The following is a 14940-nucleotide window of genomic DNA, read 5'->3' on the forward strand; positions in this document are numbered from 1 at the left end:
GGAATAAATTTAATCTACGAGGTGAAAGACATATATACTGAAAACTACAAGACATTGATGAAATAAATTGAAGAAGACACAAATAAGTGGAAAGATATCCTGTGTTCATGGATTGGAAGAATTAATATTGTTAAAATATCCTTATTAACCAAAGTGATCTACAAATTCAATGCCCCAATGGCTTTTTTCACAGAAATAGAACAAACAATCCTAAAATTTGTATGGAACTACAAAAGATCCCAAGCAGCCAAAGAAATCTTGAAGAAGAAAAGCAAAGCTGGAGGAAGCTCCCTAATTTCAAACTACACTACAAAGCTATAGTAATCAAAACAGTATTATATTGCCATAAAGACAGACACATAGATCAATGGAACAGAATAGAGAGCCCAGAAATAAACCCAGACATATATAGTCAGTTAACTTATGGCAAAGGAGCCAAGAATATACAATAGGAAAAGGAGAGTCTCTTCAATAAATGATGTTGGGAAAACTGGACAGCCACATGCAAAAGAATGAAACTAGACCACTATTTTACATCATAAACAAAAATCAACTCAATGATTGAAGACTTGATTATAAGACCAGAAACCATAAAACTCTTATAAAAAAATAGAGAGAGTAAGATCCCTGACATCACTCTTTGGTGATATTTTTTGTATCTGTCACCAAAGGTGATGACAGCAAAAGCAAAAATAAACAAATGGGGTACATCGACTCAAAAGCTCTTGCAAAGTGAAGGAAACCCATCAACAAAATGAAAAGGCAATCTACTGAATAGGAGAAGATGCTTGCAAACTATATATCTGATAAGGGGTTAGTATCCAAAATATATAAAGAGCTCATACAATAGCAAAAAAGAAAATGAAAAAAAAAACAATTAAAAAATGGGCAGAGGATCTGAATATACATTTTTCCAAAGAAGATGTACAGTTGGCCAATAGGCACGTGGAAAGATGCTCAACATCACTAATCATCAGGGAACTGCAGATCAAAACCACAATATGATACTACCTCAGACCAGTCAGAATGGCTAGTACCAAAAAGACAGAACATGAGTGTTGGTGAGGATGTGAAGAAAAGGGAATCCTTGTGTGCTGTTGGCGGGAATTCAAACTGGTGCAGCTATCATGGAAAACAATATGGAGATTCCTCAAAAAACTAAAAATAGAACTACCATATGATCCAGAAATTCCATTTCTGGGTATTGATCCAAAGAAAACAAAAATACTAATTTGAAAAGATGTGCACCCATGTTCATTGCAGCATTTCAAAATATGGAAACAATGAAAGTCCCCACTGATGGATGAATGGATAAAGAAGATGTCATATACATGTATACACACACACACATGCGTACAGTGGAATACCATGCAGCCATAAAAATGAATGGAATCTTGCCTTTTGCAACAGGGATGGACCTTGAGGGTATCATGCTAAGTGAAATAGCTCAGAGAAAGACAAATACCATATAATTTCACTTACATGTAGAATCTAAAAAACAAATGAACAAAACAAGACTCAGATTCAGAGACTAGATTGTTGGTTGCTAGAAGGGAGAGGTGTTGGGGGATGGGAAAAATGAGAGAAGAGGGTCAAGAGGTGCAAAATCCAGTCATAAAATAAGTAATTCATGGGGATGTAATGTACAACATGATGGCTATAGTCAACAATATTGTATTGCATATTATATAACTTTATATGGTTATGGGGAAACTTACTGTGATCATTTCTCAGTGTATACAAATATTGAATCATGTTGTACACCTAAAACTGTTACTTGTCTATTATACTTCAATAAAAAATGTACATTGTTCATTTTCCACAGGCCAGTTTTTGTTGCTCTCTATTATACATAAAATATTCTTAAGGTAAAACCTAAGTAATTACTGTTCTTTCTTAAGTTTAGATTACAGTGTATTGTTTAAAATACAAATAATTGTTTTAAGCTTAATAAAAAAGATAATTTAGAACAAGGATGCTGCTGGCCCCCCTCAGCTCTGCTAGTCAGAACACTGCTGTTTTTTTATTCTGAGTGTACAATCTGAGTAATGTGGACAAATAGTTGCATGTTCCTAGGGGCTTTAAACCACGCCATATGGAGGCAGGGTCAGTGGAAGGAAACTGAATTGTTGAGCTTAGTGGAAGAGAAGACTTGAGGGACAAAATAGCTTGTGCAGGACTGCCATGTGAAAGAATGATTAACTTATTCTGTCTGTCTCTGTAGAATATAGTTAAGATCTGTAAGTAGAAGCTAGAAGGACAAGGATTTTTATAAAAATACCAAAGCTATGTAGTAGAGATGGGTCTGCCTTGAGAGAGGTAGTGTCTTTTCACTAGAAGTGCTGTCTGAATGGCCACATGGTGAGCAATTTTAGAGGAGATTTGCGCATATGATGTGTTGTTGATTATATAGCCTTTAATGCCGGTCCTAATCTTAATTCTGCAAGAGCTTGATCCTTTAGCTCAGTGTGTTCAGCCTGGGTTGCACAGTAGAATCACCTAGGGAGTTTTAAGGAAAAATACTAATGCCCAGATCTAACCCCAGGTTAGTTAAACTGGAATGTTTGAGGCCAGGGCCTAGGCATTGGAATTTTTTTAAAGTTCTGCAGTTAATTCTAATGCACAACCAAGTGTGACAATCTCTGATTTAGCTGAATGAAGTTGAATTGAATAAGGTGGTATGGATTAGTATTTTACTTATAATAACTTACTGTAACTATATAGCACTTGAGTTGTATCTAGGTCAGTGTAATATAAGTGCTATTACATGCTGTATTTATGTCTGAATGAACTCATATGTCTTGTAACATTAAAATACAGGAATAAAACTGAATTTCTAATTAATCACAACATGAGGTTGACATTGGGTGTACACTTTTCCTTGGGCCAAATATTTTTGAATTGCTATGTTTATTGTGCCTGTAAAAGAAAATGAGAACTATTTTGGAGTAGTTTTGTCCTTGTTTAATTTTCTACTTCCTTCTGTTTAACTCTCTCTTTAAAGCTATTGGTGTCAGTAACCAGAGGGAAACCACTGTAGTCTGGGACAGGTTAACTGGAGAGCCTCTCTACAATGCTGTGGGTAAGTTGTCATGCATGGATGTTAAATGCAAGGCCTTTCTCCACTTACAAGTATCGTCATACTGAAATATCTGGCTGAAAAGCATAGTCATGTTTCCTATAATCTGATAGGATGGGCAGAAGAGTCCTCTAAGAAATTAATTGTTATATTTACCATTTCCAGATATTTATTCACATCTTGAATTAACTCTTTCCCATACCCTTCCCTTTTCCTGATTATTTATATCATACAAATGGGTCACTGTTGCCAGAACAGTTTTATAATCCCTGCTGTTTCTGACACCTAAAAGAAACCTCACCTCCTCCTCCCCTCAACAATCCAAAGTTAAATGTTTCGTCATCTCTCTATAACATATTTGTGTACTTGTTCTTCCCATCTAGGATTTTGAATTGACTCATCTAAGGTTATGAAAATAATACCTCAAAAATTGAGCTCCTTCTGCTACAAATTTGGTTATTTCAGCAGTGGTTCAAAAACTCAAAATCTCAAATATACCACCACTAGCTATCATGTCTAACTAAATGTGAATGACCATGGGTATATCTTAGCATCTTTCTTAGCACATGACAACTGAGCATTGAATGACACTGTCACTTGCTAAAAGGAAAGTTTTATTCTAAAGATACAAATGTTAAAAGGTATCATTCTATCACAGATTTTTGTCAGTACCTCATTGTGGGGTGGGGAATGGAGGCAGAAATTGTAAAGTAAAAATAGTGAGCTATTTTTACTTTATACTAATTTTAGGAATATAGTTACTTTAGTATTGATTGGAAGAAAGTCACGATATTCAAGCAGAAAAATACAATAAAAGGGTACCTTGTAAAAGGGGCATGAATCCTTTGGAAATAATCTTTATAAAAAACTAAGGTATTTAATGTTACTATGTTATAAGAAAGTATTTGGTATGTTTCTGTATCTGTGATAAAAAATTGAAAACTCAAAAAATGTCAAAGAATTGCAAACAAAGGTCTTACTACACAAAAGTACATCTTTTCAATCTTTATTTTGTTCTCATTCTCATGAGTGGCTTACTCTGGATATAAGTAAAGCAGGATGCTATATTTTTAATGACTAGTACCTAGGAGAGTATTCTTTCACAGATCATTAGCCAGCTTCTTAAGCTAGTTAGGGTTTTACTTTTTTTCCCCCTAGTGGAAGGAAGGGTCCACTCAAAGGAACCAGATTCCTGTTAAACTCTAAACTTTGAATTATAAAAATGCAACTTTGGACTTTGAGTTGTCATTTTAAAGTCATGCAACCACATTAGTTGAAGTTATGCTTAGAGTGAAGGATTTAAGTAAATATTTTACCAGAAAAATTTTCTTTCGTGATGTGCTTGTATACTCATTTTCTTTTCTTCTACCTGTGCCCCTCTGCTCCCCATTCTATGTGCCTTGGAGTATTGATTCATACTGTACCTGTGGGATATGAAGAACTTTTTTTCTGTACTGAACCACATGCAAGTTTTGAGAACCTCTTATGTGTTTGGTGCTATACTGGGTGTGTTTTGGAGGATATGAATTATTAGCTCTTTTTCTAAATATTTTATAATCTTGTTTTGGAAAGAGACTAATAGAAAATTAGGAAATAGTTGATAAATTGTATCCAAAGTTGAATAGGAATTAGAGCAAATACACATTAGCATAAATTTTGAATTTTTGGCATACTTTTTGGGGGAGGTTGAACTCCATTTTAGGCCTTGAAGAATGTGTTGGATTACATTCAGAAAATGGAAAATTGAAGGATAGTGTGAACAAACTATGAAAGTGAAAATATGTATACATATTTCACCAAAGAGTGAAGAGACTAATCATATTTGCACATAAGATGACTTGTTAGTTTTATAGAACTAGCAGTGATTATACTGGCTCGATAAGGGCTAACATTCCTGTGTACTAGGAATTATCATAGACATTTTACTATATTATTTCATTTCAATGGCCATCAAGCAGGTTTTATTAGCCTTATTTTATAAATTAGTCATGGAAAAGCTGTATAAATTGTCCAGTGCCATATATAGCTATAAGTAGAGGTTTGAACATAACCCTCTCCAACCCCAAAGCCTATGTTTTAATTTGGATAGATAGGGGTTGGTGAGGATAGCGAAGACACCAAAAGCCAGGCACTGGGCAACATGGAACAAAGTGAGTAATAAAGGGGAGGTTAGCTTTCCACAGTAGTGGAATGGATTATTTCAAATGCACCTCTCTGCTGAGAATAGCTCAAGAAGTTGGACAAAACAAAACAAAACTGTCTGAAAGACTAGAAGGCTGCCTAAGCAGTGAGGAATTGTGGGACTGAGATCCTCAAATGGGAGAGATGGAAAACCCAGAGAAGTAAGCCTGGCATTTGATGTTGCTTATTCCCTGGAGATATCTATAGATTCTGAAAGGACTATCTGAGAGGCTAAGCAGCTGTTTCATAGGTTCATGGAAATAGGGAGGCAAAAGGTAGAGTCAGGGGCTACCAAGAATGGAGTTGAGAATTAGTAAAATCCAATACCTTTGATTTGTACTGTGGAAGGGCCAATCCTAGAAGTAAAGCAAACTGGACCTATACCAACCCTCATAGGAATTGAAGCCACATTCAACTAATTTTAAATCCTTATTGTGTTAAGGTGATCTGAGATTGCTAATACTACTAGCCTAACTTCCTTTTAGAAGCAAAAGTGAACCCTTTCTGGAGGACCTCTGGAGGAGAACACTCCCTAGAGTTTTCAATGTTCAATTTTTAGTTTTCTGTAAAAAATAACCAGACAGACAAAACAACACATGACTGAAAACCAACAGAAACAAGTGACATTAGAAACAGACCCATAATAAATCCTGATATTAGAGTTATGAGACTTTAACCATGATCAACATGTTTAAGGAATTCATTAACAACATTGATAATCTGAGGAAAGAATAGGAAATTTAAAAATAGAAATTCTAAAACTATAATAAAAACTCAGTAGATGAGTTTTACATCAGATTAGATACAGATGAAGGTCAATTAGTGAACTGGAAAAGAGATCAGAAGTAAATATCCAGACTGAAGCACAGAGAGGCAGAAGTTTAGAAAATACAGAAAAGAATCTAAGAGAAATATGGGGTAAGGTGAGAAGGACCAACATACTTGGAATTGGAGTCCCAGAAGAAAGAGAAAGAGAAATGATAAGGTTTTTCAAAACCGAGGAAAGATATCAAGCCAGATCCAAGCACTGACCTCCAGGCAAGATAAATACACAGAGAGCCATACATAAACATATGCTGAGATCTGAAGATAAAAAGAAACATTTTAAGGTAGCCAGAGGATATGACCTTCAAGAGAGCAGCACTAAAACTTTCAGCTGATTTCTCAATGGAAACAAAATAAGTCAGAATACAATGGAATGAAATCTCTTAAATTGTTAAAAGGATAATAACTTCCACCTAGAATTCTATATCCAGTGAAAATATTCTTAAGAAATTAAGGTGAAATATAGAGGCAGAAACAAAAACTGATAGAAATGAGTATAAGCAAACCTACTGAATGAAAAACCAAACACTTTTTCAGGTAGAAGGAAAGTGTTCTTAAATGGAAATTTGGCAATGCAGGAAGGAAATGCACAGCCCTAGAAAGGGCAAATATGTAGGTCAATCTAAAAGAAGTATGACTATATAAAACAATATCATGATGTTCAAAACATTAAGAATTAAAATACATGACAGCAGCTGTACATGAAAGGAATTTGGGGTAGATGAGGTTAAAGTGTTTTGAGGCCTTTGCATTGTCAAGAATGCCCATTAGTCTCTAGGATAAGCAATAAGAGTAAAACAATATATAATTAAGAGCTTGTAAAGGGGGAAATGGAATGATTTTTTAAAATAAGGCAAGAAAGGAAAGAAAAAGGAATATGAAACAGGAAGGACAAATAGAAAGCATTTAAATCCAAATATATAAGTAATTATATTACAAAGGACGAGATTCATCTCGGCAGTAAAATCTAGCAAGGAGTTAATTGAGATTGCTAATGCGTAGACTGTACAAGTGCAGTGAGAATGGAGGGAAGGCAAATCTCTGAGCCGCTTCAGAGAAAAGATACAACCTGTACGTTTGTAAATTGGATAGGGCATAAAGATGAGGGAAATGTAAAACAGGGCTGTAAGATTTTTAGCCTGAGAAAACAAAAGGAAATTAATATTTAAGGGGTGCCAACCTGGGAGAAAAATGGCTTAGTTTTTTGGACAAAGTGAGTATCAGACTTGGAATCAGAGCTAATTTCTGGGCAATTAGAAATCTGTGGCTCAATTGTAAAGAGATTGTTCAAAATGTAGACTTCAGAGTTGATAACACAGAGGTGATAGTCTCTGTTTATTATAGATGACTTCCATAAGGAATGAATGTAAATTTAATTTATTTAACAAAAGTTTAGGTGCCTTTCTGTGTACTGGTTCTGTGGTGACCCCTAGGTGTGTAGAAACAAACCAGGCAGGTGGCATGGTGCTTGCCCTCGTGACACAGCTAAGGATAGGAATCTGGAGGCAAGAAGGAGGAAAGGGAATACAAAGGAGGAGAGAGAAGGAATAATTAGTTGGGAAGAGAAGCCACTAAATAATGACAAAGGTAGATTCTGCCTCAATTTTATTTTATCCAGTAAAACACTAAGATGTTAATCTCCATGCAAGTCTTCAGTTGAGAATATCAGCAGTATATTAAATCATTAAAAGCTTAATCTTAATCCCAACAGGGTGGGATTGATGGAAACAGAACCAATTTTCATATATGTGTTTAAGCTTTGTCTCTGTTTACATCCATCTCTCTTTCTCTCTGTATATTTTCTTCCCTCCTTGTCCCTTTCTTTTGTACATCTATTACTCTAGGCCTGTCCTCCTCTTCAGTTTTCTCTCCACTTAGTAAATTATATAACTGATAAGCATTATTTGTTATAGACAAGCAAATGAGAGGAGCAGTTTACATTTCTCTTTTTTAAAAACTGCCTTTTATGTGGCCTTCTTTTTTGTATCATATTTTTTATTAAGGTATTATTCATATACACTCTTATGAAGGTTTCACAGGAAAAACAATGTAGTTACTACAATCACCCCCCTCATATCCCATTGCAGTCACTGTCCATCAGTGTAGTAAGATGCCACAGAGTCACTGCTTGCCTTCTCTGTGCTACACTGTCTTCCCCATGATCCTTCCCCACACCATGTGCACCAATCATAATGCCCCTCAATCCCCTTCTCCCTCCCTCCCCACCCCTCCCCTTTGGTAACCGCTAGTCCCTTCTTGGAGTTTGTGAGTCTGCTGCTGTTTTGTTCCTTCAGTTTTGCTTTGTTGTTATACTCCACAAATGAGGGAAATGATTTGATACTTGTCTTTCTCTGCCTGGCTTATTTCACTGAGCAAAGTACCCTCCAGCTCCATCCATGTTGTTGCAAATGGCAGGATTTCTCTCTTTTTATGGCTGAATAATATTCCATTGTATACATGTACCACATCTTCTTTATCCATTCATCTACTGATGGACACTTAGGTTGCTCCCATATTTTGGCTATTGTAAATAGTGCTACAGTAAACATAAGGGTACATATGTCTTTTTGAATCTGAGAACTTGTATTTTTGGGTAAATTCCTAGGAGTGGAATTCCTGGGTCAAATGGTATTACTATTTTTAGTTTTTTGAGGAATCACCATATTGCTTTCCACAATGGTTGAACTAGTTTTACATTCCCACCAGCAGTGTAGGAGGGTTTCCCTTTCTCTGCATCCTCGCCAGCATTTGTTGTCCTTAGCCTTTTTGATGCTGGTATGTGGCTTTCTTTTTTAAGTGGCCTTGGTTAGCAATCTGCTCACTCACCCCCAATACAGTACTAGAGATAGGACAGTTCCAGGGTACTATGAGTGGACATGAGATACACTCAGTGAAGAAGTCAGAGACTGACAAAGGCTATATTTTCTTGCTTGCATTAAAGGTGTATTTGTTTACTGACATCTTTCATAACACATACAATTATAAGCATAGAGAAAAGTTTACATGGGTCCATCGAGACACAGAAGGCCTATTTTAGTGGTTTCACATGGTTTGAGATTTTGTGTGTTCATTCTGCAGTGACCAAGGTAAACATTGGTGTGGTGTCCACTGTGGAGGAGCATCCCTTTGTATCACTGTTTCCAGTCACCATGCTGTGATGCAGCCGTTTACTATGCTAACATCACAGGTGTATTGCAGGAGGTCTGTGGTCCTGGATCTGAAGCAGTCCTTTCACTTCTCTCAGCTGTCTTTAGGATCCTTATTCCCCTGGTAGTTGTCTCTCTATCTCTTATCATCATCTTCATCAATGTTCTTCTCCAAAGAGTTCCTTCCCTGCTATTCCTGCCATTTTTCTAAGCCCTTTCCTTCCAAAACCAGCTTTTATTAGTGGTCTACATACTTTGCTGTCTTCTAAGTATTATGGAAAAATAAGATTTGGGTTTACAAATGCACTACAAACTAAACCAATAAAGAAGCACAAATCTACACAAGTGGTCCAAATGTCGAGTGGGGGGAGGTCTGATCAGTAATATTTAGTATGTTCATGTATATATTTCACTGATGCTACCAGTGAAATATTCTGACCTAACCAGGATGGCCCAACTGTTCCCCACTGTCTTGGCCAGGTTTTGTCACTGTCTGTTGCAGTCCATGGTGTGCGTACAAGCCTAGTGCATTGTGACCCTCCAGTAGCTTTCTGCAGAGCACAATTCATGATTTAATATGATTTAATGCAAAATCACTTAATATGAAAGTAATATCCAAGGACATAAGAATCACTCATTTATGACCTTTAGTACATAAAAGAAAACCACTGACAAAAAACATTTATCTCTGAACCATTTTTCCTTATTTAAATGGTGTAGCAAACTTTTTTTTTTGTCTATGATGTTGGATTTAAAGTTCACTGTGACACATAACTCTTTGCAGAATATTGCAATTTTAAACATTGGTCATCTTTTAAAAGACTTTTTTTTTTTTTACATACTGGTTAACCCTGGGTCAATGATTAAACCTGTGTAATCATCTGTTGGGATCTAAAGGAACCTTGAGCTCAATATTTTTATCTTTTCTCGAACTGGGTTATGTTTCAGAATTATCAGCATAAAAGAAAACCATAGATGGCAGACCATCTAAAACTCCTAAGCACACTTGGCCTTAATAAAAGTATGGTTTTGTCTTTATTGTTTGGCTTTTGAAGGGAGTAGATTTTTTACTTTTGTAAAATCTAGAACATCCAGCTTTGTCAAGATCCACTTATTTTTCATTATGTCACACCTTTTATTACACAGTTCTTTGAATGCCTTACATGTGTTTCAATCCTGGGTAAAGAAATACTGCGGTATTTCGCAATGATTGAATTCTTCAACTCTGGCCAGTTTAAATAAAAAAGAAACTGAGTTAGATTTCAACTCTGAGGTCTCTGATCTTTAATATTTCTTCATATTCCATGTAAGACTAGGAATTCATCCTGGTTACACCTACATCATAGAAGTTTAATTCCAGATTTAGACTCTGGCTGCAAATCCCGGCTTTTCCACTTACTACCATTCTGCACCTATTCCCTTGACGGTTAAACTGGAGAAATTAAAAGTATGGACCTCATATGCTTGAGATGAAGACCAATGAACTAATACATTTAGGGTACTTAAAACATCACCTGAAAGACTAAGAGGCTTCAGTAAGTGTTAGCCATGCTGGGAATTGGCTGATAGTTTTTTTTTTAACCCAGAAGTGCCAGATGAAATGATTGATTTATATGCAACAGGTATTCGTAGCAGAAATGCAGAGCCTGCCTGGGGTCACACACCTTGTTTGTCGTTGATATCTTGGCATTTACATACCTAGGAGCTGAAGTAGGTTTCAGTCCCCACATTTTGGCATATATATACGTTTCAACTCACCTCCCTCCCAACTCTGCATGTTTCCTTTTGGCCCCACCTGACTGCTGACAGTATAATCAGGTGAGGGTCAGTCATCAATTATAGTCTCGTCTTTTGCAGTGACCTCTTAGCCAGCTTAATTAATAGCTTAACTTTTGGCAAGTGGCAACATGTAGCAATTAAATGTCGTTTGCTATTATTATGTCTCTTGTGAAGGAAACAACCTGATAACACTTTTTGTAACTGCCAGCAGTCCTTGCTTAGGGTGTGTTCCATAGCATGAAGCCTCACCTTCATCTCACTTCCTGTCCGGCCAGCAGCTCCTCATAACAAACCATTGCAGAGATGTATTATTGGCTTTACTTCTAGTCAACTGAAAATAGTTTTGTTGATCTCTAGTGTTTTTATTTTTTAATTTTTTCTTAGGTACTTTTTCCTTCTGTTGTTATGACTAATCAAAGTCGATGCAAATTTCTAAATGTTCTAAAAATAATTGCTTCCTTTGTATTATTACCACTTCACTAAATTAACCCTGTCCCTGGGCATTGAGGCAACTGCATTTCTCTTCACTCTTTAAACTTTGTTTTTCAGAACAAACTCAATCTACCAGACATATGTTGGATGTGACTTTATTTAATACAAATGAAAGTTTCAGATCATTCAAGTTGGGCTTTTTTAGCTTATTCATTTGATGGTCTGAGCCAATTAAATCCAATTTACTTGGTAAAAATTAGGGGCATGCCTTCTAGAAGCAGGCTGTATAGTGTTCTGGACTCCCTGACATCTATTTTTCTTCTTATTTTTTTTTTCAAATCACATTGGAATGTAGCAATTCCCTGTTCCTTCTAGACATGCTGTTCTTTTTTGTGCAGGTGGCCTTCAATTCCTGCCACCCTGCCAGGGAAGTGCTTTCTTAGGGCCATGCCTTCCCAAACCTACCCTTTCATGTCTTTGTGTAGATGGCCCCAACAGAGGGTGTGGCACACCTTAGCATTCCTAGCTAACATCCCCTAGGGATGTGCTCACTCACTACATCACACACACAGCCTTTCAGCTCAGTGGTTGGGTGAGCAATCAATAACCAACTGAGTCACTTTTCTGACTAGGGTGCAGATATATGGCCAGGTAGGGAAGAGATGTCCTGAACAAGAAGCAGGTATTTGCTTGGTCTTTGTGCAAGTAGAAATACTGTTGAACCAGAGACTCTGACTAGACTGCCTTTGTTCCCCTTTGACTCCATGTCTCTTCCTTTTCTTTTTCTACACTCATAAGTGTAGAAAAATGTTCATTCTGATGAACTTGCCCAAGTGACATCATTTCCTAATTGGTCAACAAGAGAACACATACCTTGAATCTGGCCATCTCTAGCATGAATTGCCATTATTTCTCCTAATGCTCCAGCTGCTCCAGTTTCTCCTGGCCCTTCAGATCCAGTTGCTGTTGTGCCCTCTGGCTCTGCAGTTCCAGCTGCTGGCACTTCCTCAGGTATTGGTGCTGACTCCTGCTCATCTCCCGGCCTTCCAACGCAGACATGTTGGGGGAAATTGACCGCTGCTGCCGGATCTGGATCTGGCATTCTTTTGATTGTTCTCAGAAATTACCTCCACATGGGGCTTAGTCCTCCAGCCTGGGGTCCTCTCTTTGGCTTTGGTCTTTTAATTCTACAGATCTAATTCTGCCATCTTAGCTTCTTTAATGAGTTTTATAATTTTTTTTTGTTCTTAATTTAATTAATTTGGAGTACTTGTGAATTGCTTGGTAGTGTACCAACCACTGACATTTTTTCTTTGGCAGTTTTACTAATTCATTTCATGTATTCTAATTGCCTTAAACTCTTGGGCTATAAAAACAAAATAAATATTATGCCAGCCTTCTGTGATCATGGAATAATGTTAGGAGAGGGACTTTAGAAACCTTCTAGTCCAACTGCTTCATTTTATAGTCAGGAAATCCAGGCCACGAAGGATAAAATGATTTGCTTGAGTCACATAGCTGGTTAACAGCAAAGCCAGAAGACATAAAACCTTAGTCTCCTGATTTCACACTCAATGTTTTGACTCTTTTTGATGAGGGGTTAATTCTGCAGATTCCACAGTGGATATTTGCAAGCTTTCAAGTGGGGAGTAAAATGCCCAGTTATTTAAGTGGTCCTTATCAAGGAGCAATAGGATCAGAGCCACTGGGACTCAGGAAGCCACCTGATTGTCACTTTGTCTTTACTCTTGATTTTAAATAAATAATCAGAGCAAACCCAATATCCTAAAGAATATGTCCTAGAAAGGCGGTTCTCAAGTTCTAGTGTAATACTGAATAACTTGGGATGCTTATAACAAAAGCAGAAAGACTCAGGTCTTCTTCATCTAAACCTGCATCCAGAATCTGCAAGGTCGGGCCTTGTGTGATTTCAAAGTGTTCCAGGTGGTCCTGGTGTGTTTTCTGGATACGAATCACTGCTGTGGAGTCTAACAGTGTTTCCTAAATGGGAGCACCTATTTAAAAGGTGTATTTCTGGGCCTCATCCACGGACCTCCCATCCTAGAACCCCTAGGGATGAGCTCCATCTTTAAGCTGCCTAGTAGTTGTTATGTTCATTAAAATATGTAAAAATGCTGATCTGGAAGTCTGAGTCATTAAACAAAAAGCCTAGAGCAATGGCTTTCATGTTCATTGGTAAGAAATATATTTTACATCATGATTCATCAAACCCTCCATAACTAAAGCAAAATTACACACAAGTCAATGCTTACCAAGTTCAGTGAACTCTGATATTTTCCATTCCAAAACATTCTCTTATTTTTTTAAACTGGGTAATTCAAACTCATTCAGTTGATATTAAACCACTAGCCCACTGTAGTTTGAAACTGAGGATTGAGATGTTTGTCAATTCTACCTATCACAGATTTTAATCTTTTTGCTCAAATTCCCCTACTGTCCCAATTACTCCTGTTAAGCCATTGACACCTGCTGGGGTTGCTTGTCTAAAAGGAAGGTCCTCTTTTGTCACAGTCATATGGTAATGCCACTGTGTACAAAGTGGACTGCCCGTGTTCCCTAAACATGGGAATTCTTGCCAATTCTGTGCTGCTACTGCTAATGGCTTGTATAAGCCACCGTGCAAATAATAGAAAACTCAACGGCAACTAGATGAAGTTTTTAAAAAAGGAATTGCTTTGCTCATGGAACCAGCAAAACAAGAGTAGCTTAGTTTTAGGTTCAGTTTGATTCCAGACTCAATGCCACGTGGATCCCTTAAGAGTCTGTCTGTTCTGCCCCCAGAGGAGCTGATTCAGTTCTCTCCTCATGAGGGTAGCCGGTCCTAGCCACACCCTGCCAAACTGAGCTGAGGAGAGGGACCCTTACCAACAGAGCACAAATCTCAGTCAGGCTGATTAGAGCACATGCTCCATCCTGAACCGATCACTGGGGTCAGGACCCGAGACTGGAGCTAGAGGTAGGGTTGAATCTCAGACAAACCGTATGGCTGAGGATAAAGGAAGGATGGTTTCCTAAAGAGGATTTGAGTTACTTCTCCCAGCGGCAAGGGGAATGGAATGGATGCTGGGCAGCAAATACCTGCTAGGCCATGTATGTCCATGGGCTTTCTCTTTGCCTCCTTTCCCTTGGTTGTGGTGAGTGTTTTCTTGCTGAGTTTCACGCCTGTGGAAACCAGTGTATGTCCTGAAGTCCCCAATTTAGGTCTTGTGCAAGATAACCACGATCAGAATCCAGCACAAATAGCCATCAAGGGTAATGACAGTTTAAGCAATTACAGGGAATTGATGAAAATTCACTACAGGTAATAACTGGCTTTGGAAAGAAAAGAACAGTATAGTTAAGGGTCAGCCAAACTAGACTAACTGCCAGCCTTCATGTGTGGTGGACAAGCATGTATAATCTCCTCCAGTGCCCTTTAAATAGATCATGGGCCCCAGTCTTTTTCAGGAGGTATCTGAGCACAAGTCAGTGTCTAAA

General features: G+C 37.5%; 1 protein-coding gene across 6 annotated transcripts in view; it reads left to right on the top strand.

Annotated features, from left to right (window-relative positions):
- GK (glycerol kinase) overlaps window positions 1-14940 on the top strand; it is a 69411-nt gene that overhangs the window by 17912 nt on the left and 36559 nt on the right. For 4 of the 6 annotated variants that reach the window (XM_036917954.2, XM_036917958.2, XM_036917955.2 and 1 more), the window contains exons 4-5: window positions 3005-3082; window positions 12370-12453. In XM_036917954.2, coding sequence (XP_036773849.1) covers window positions 3005-3082; window positions 12370-12453 — 162 coding nt within the window. The remainder of the gene's footprint in view (window positions 1-3004; window positions 3083-12369; window positions 12454-14940) is intronic. The other 2 variants (XM_036917957.2, XM_036917959.2) reach the window with 1 other exon arrangement.

Source organism: Manis pentadactyla, chromosome X, assembly GCF_030020395.1.
Source record: "Manis pentadactyla isolate mManPen7 chromosome X, mManPen7.hap1, whole genome shotgun sequence".
Lineage (NCBI taxonomy): Eukaryota > Metazoa > Chordata > Mammalia > Pholidota > Manidae > Manis > Manis pentadactyla.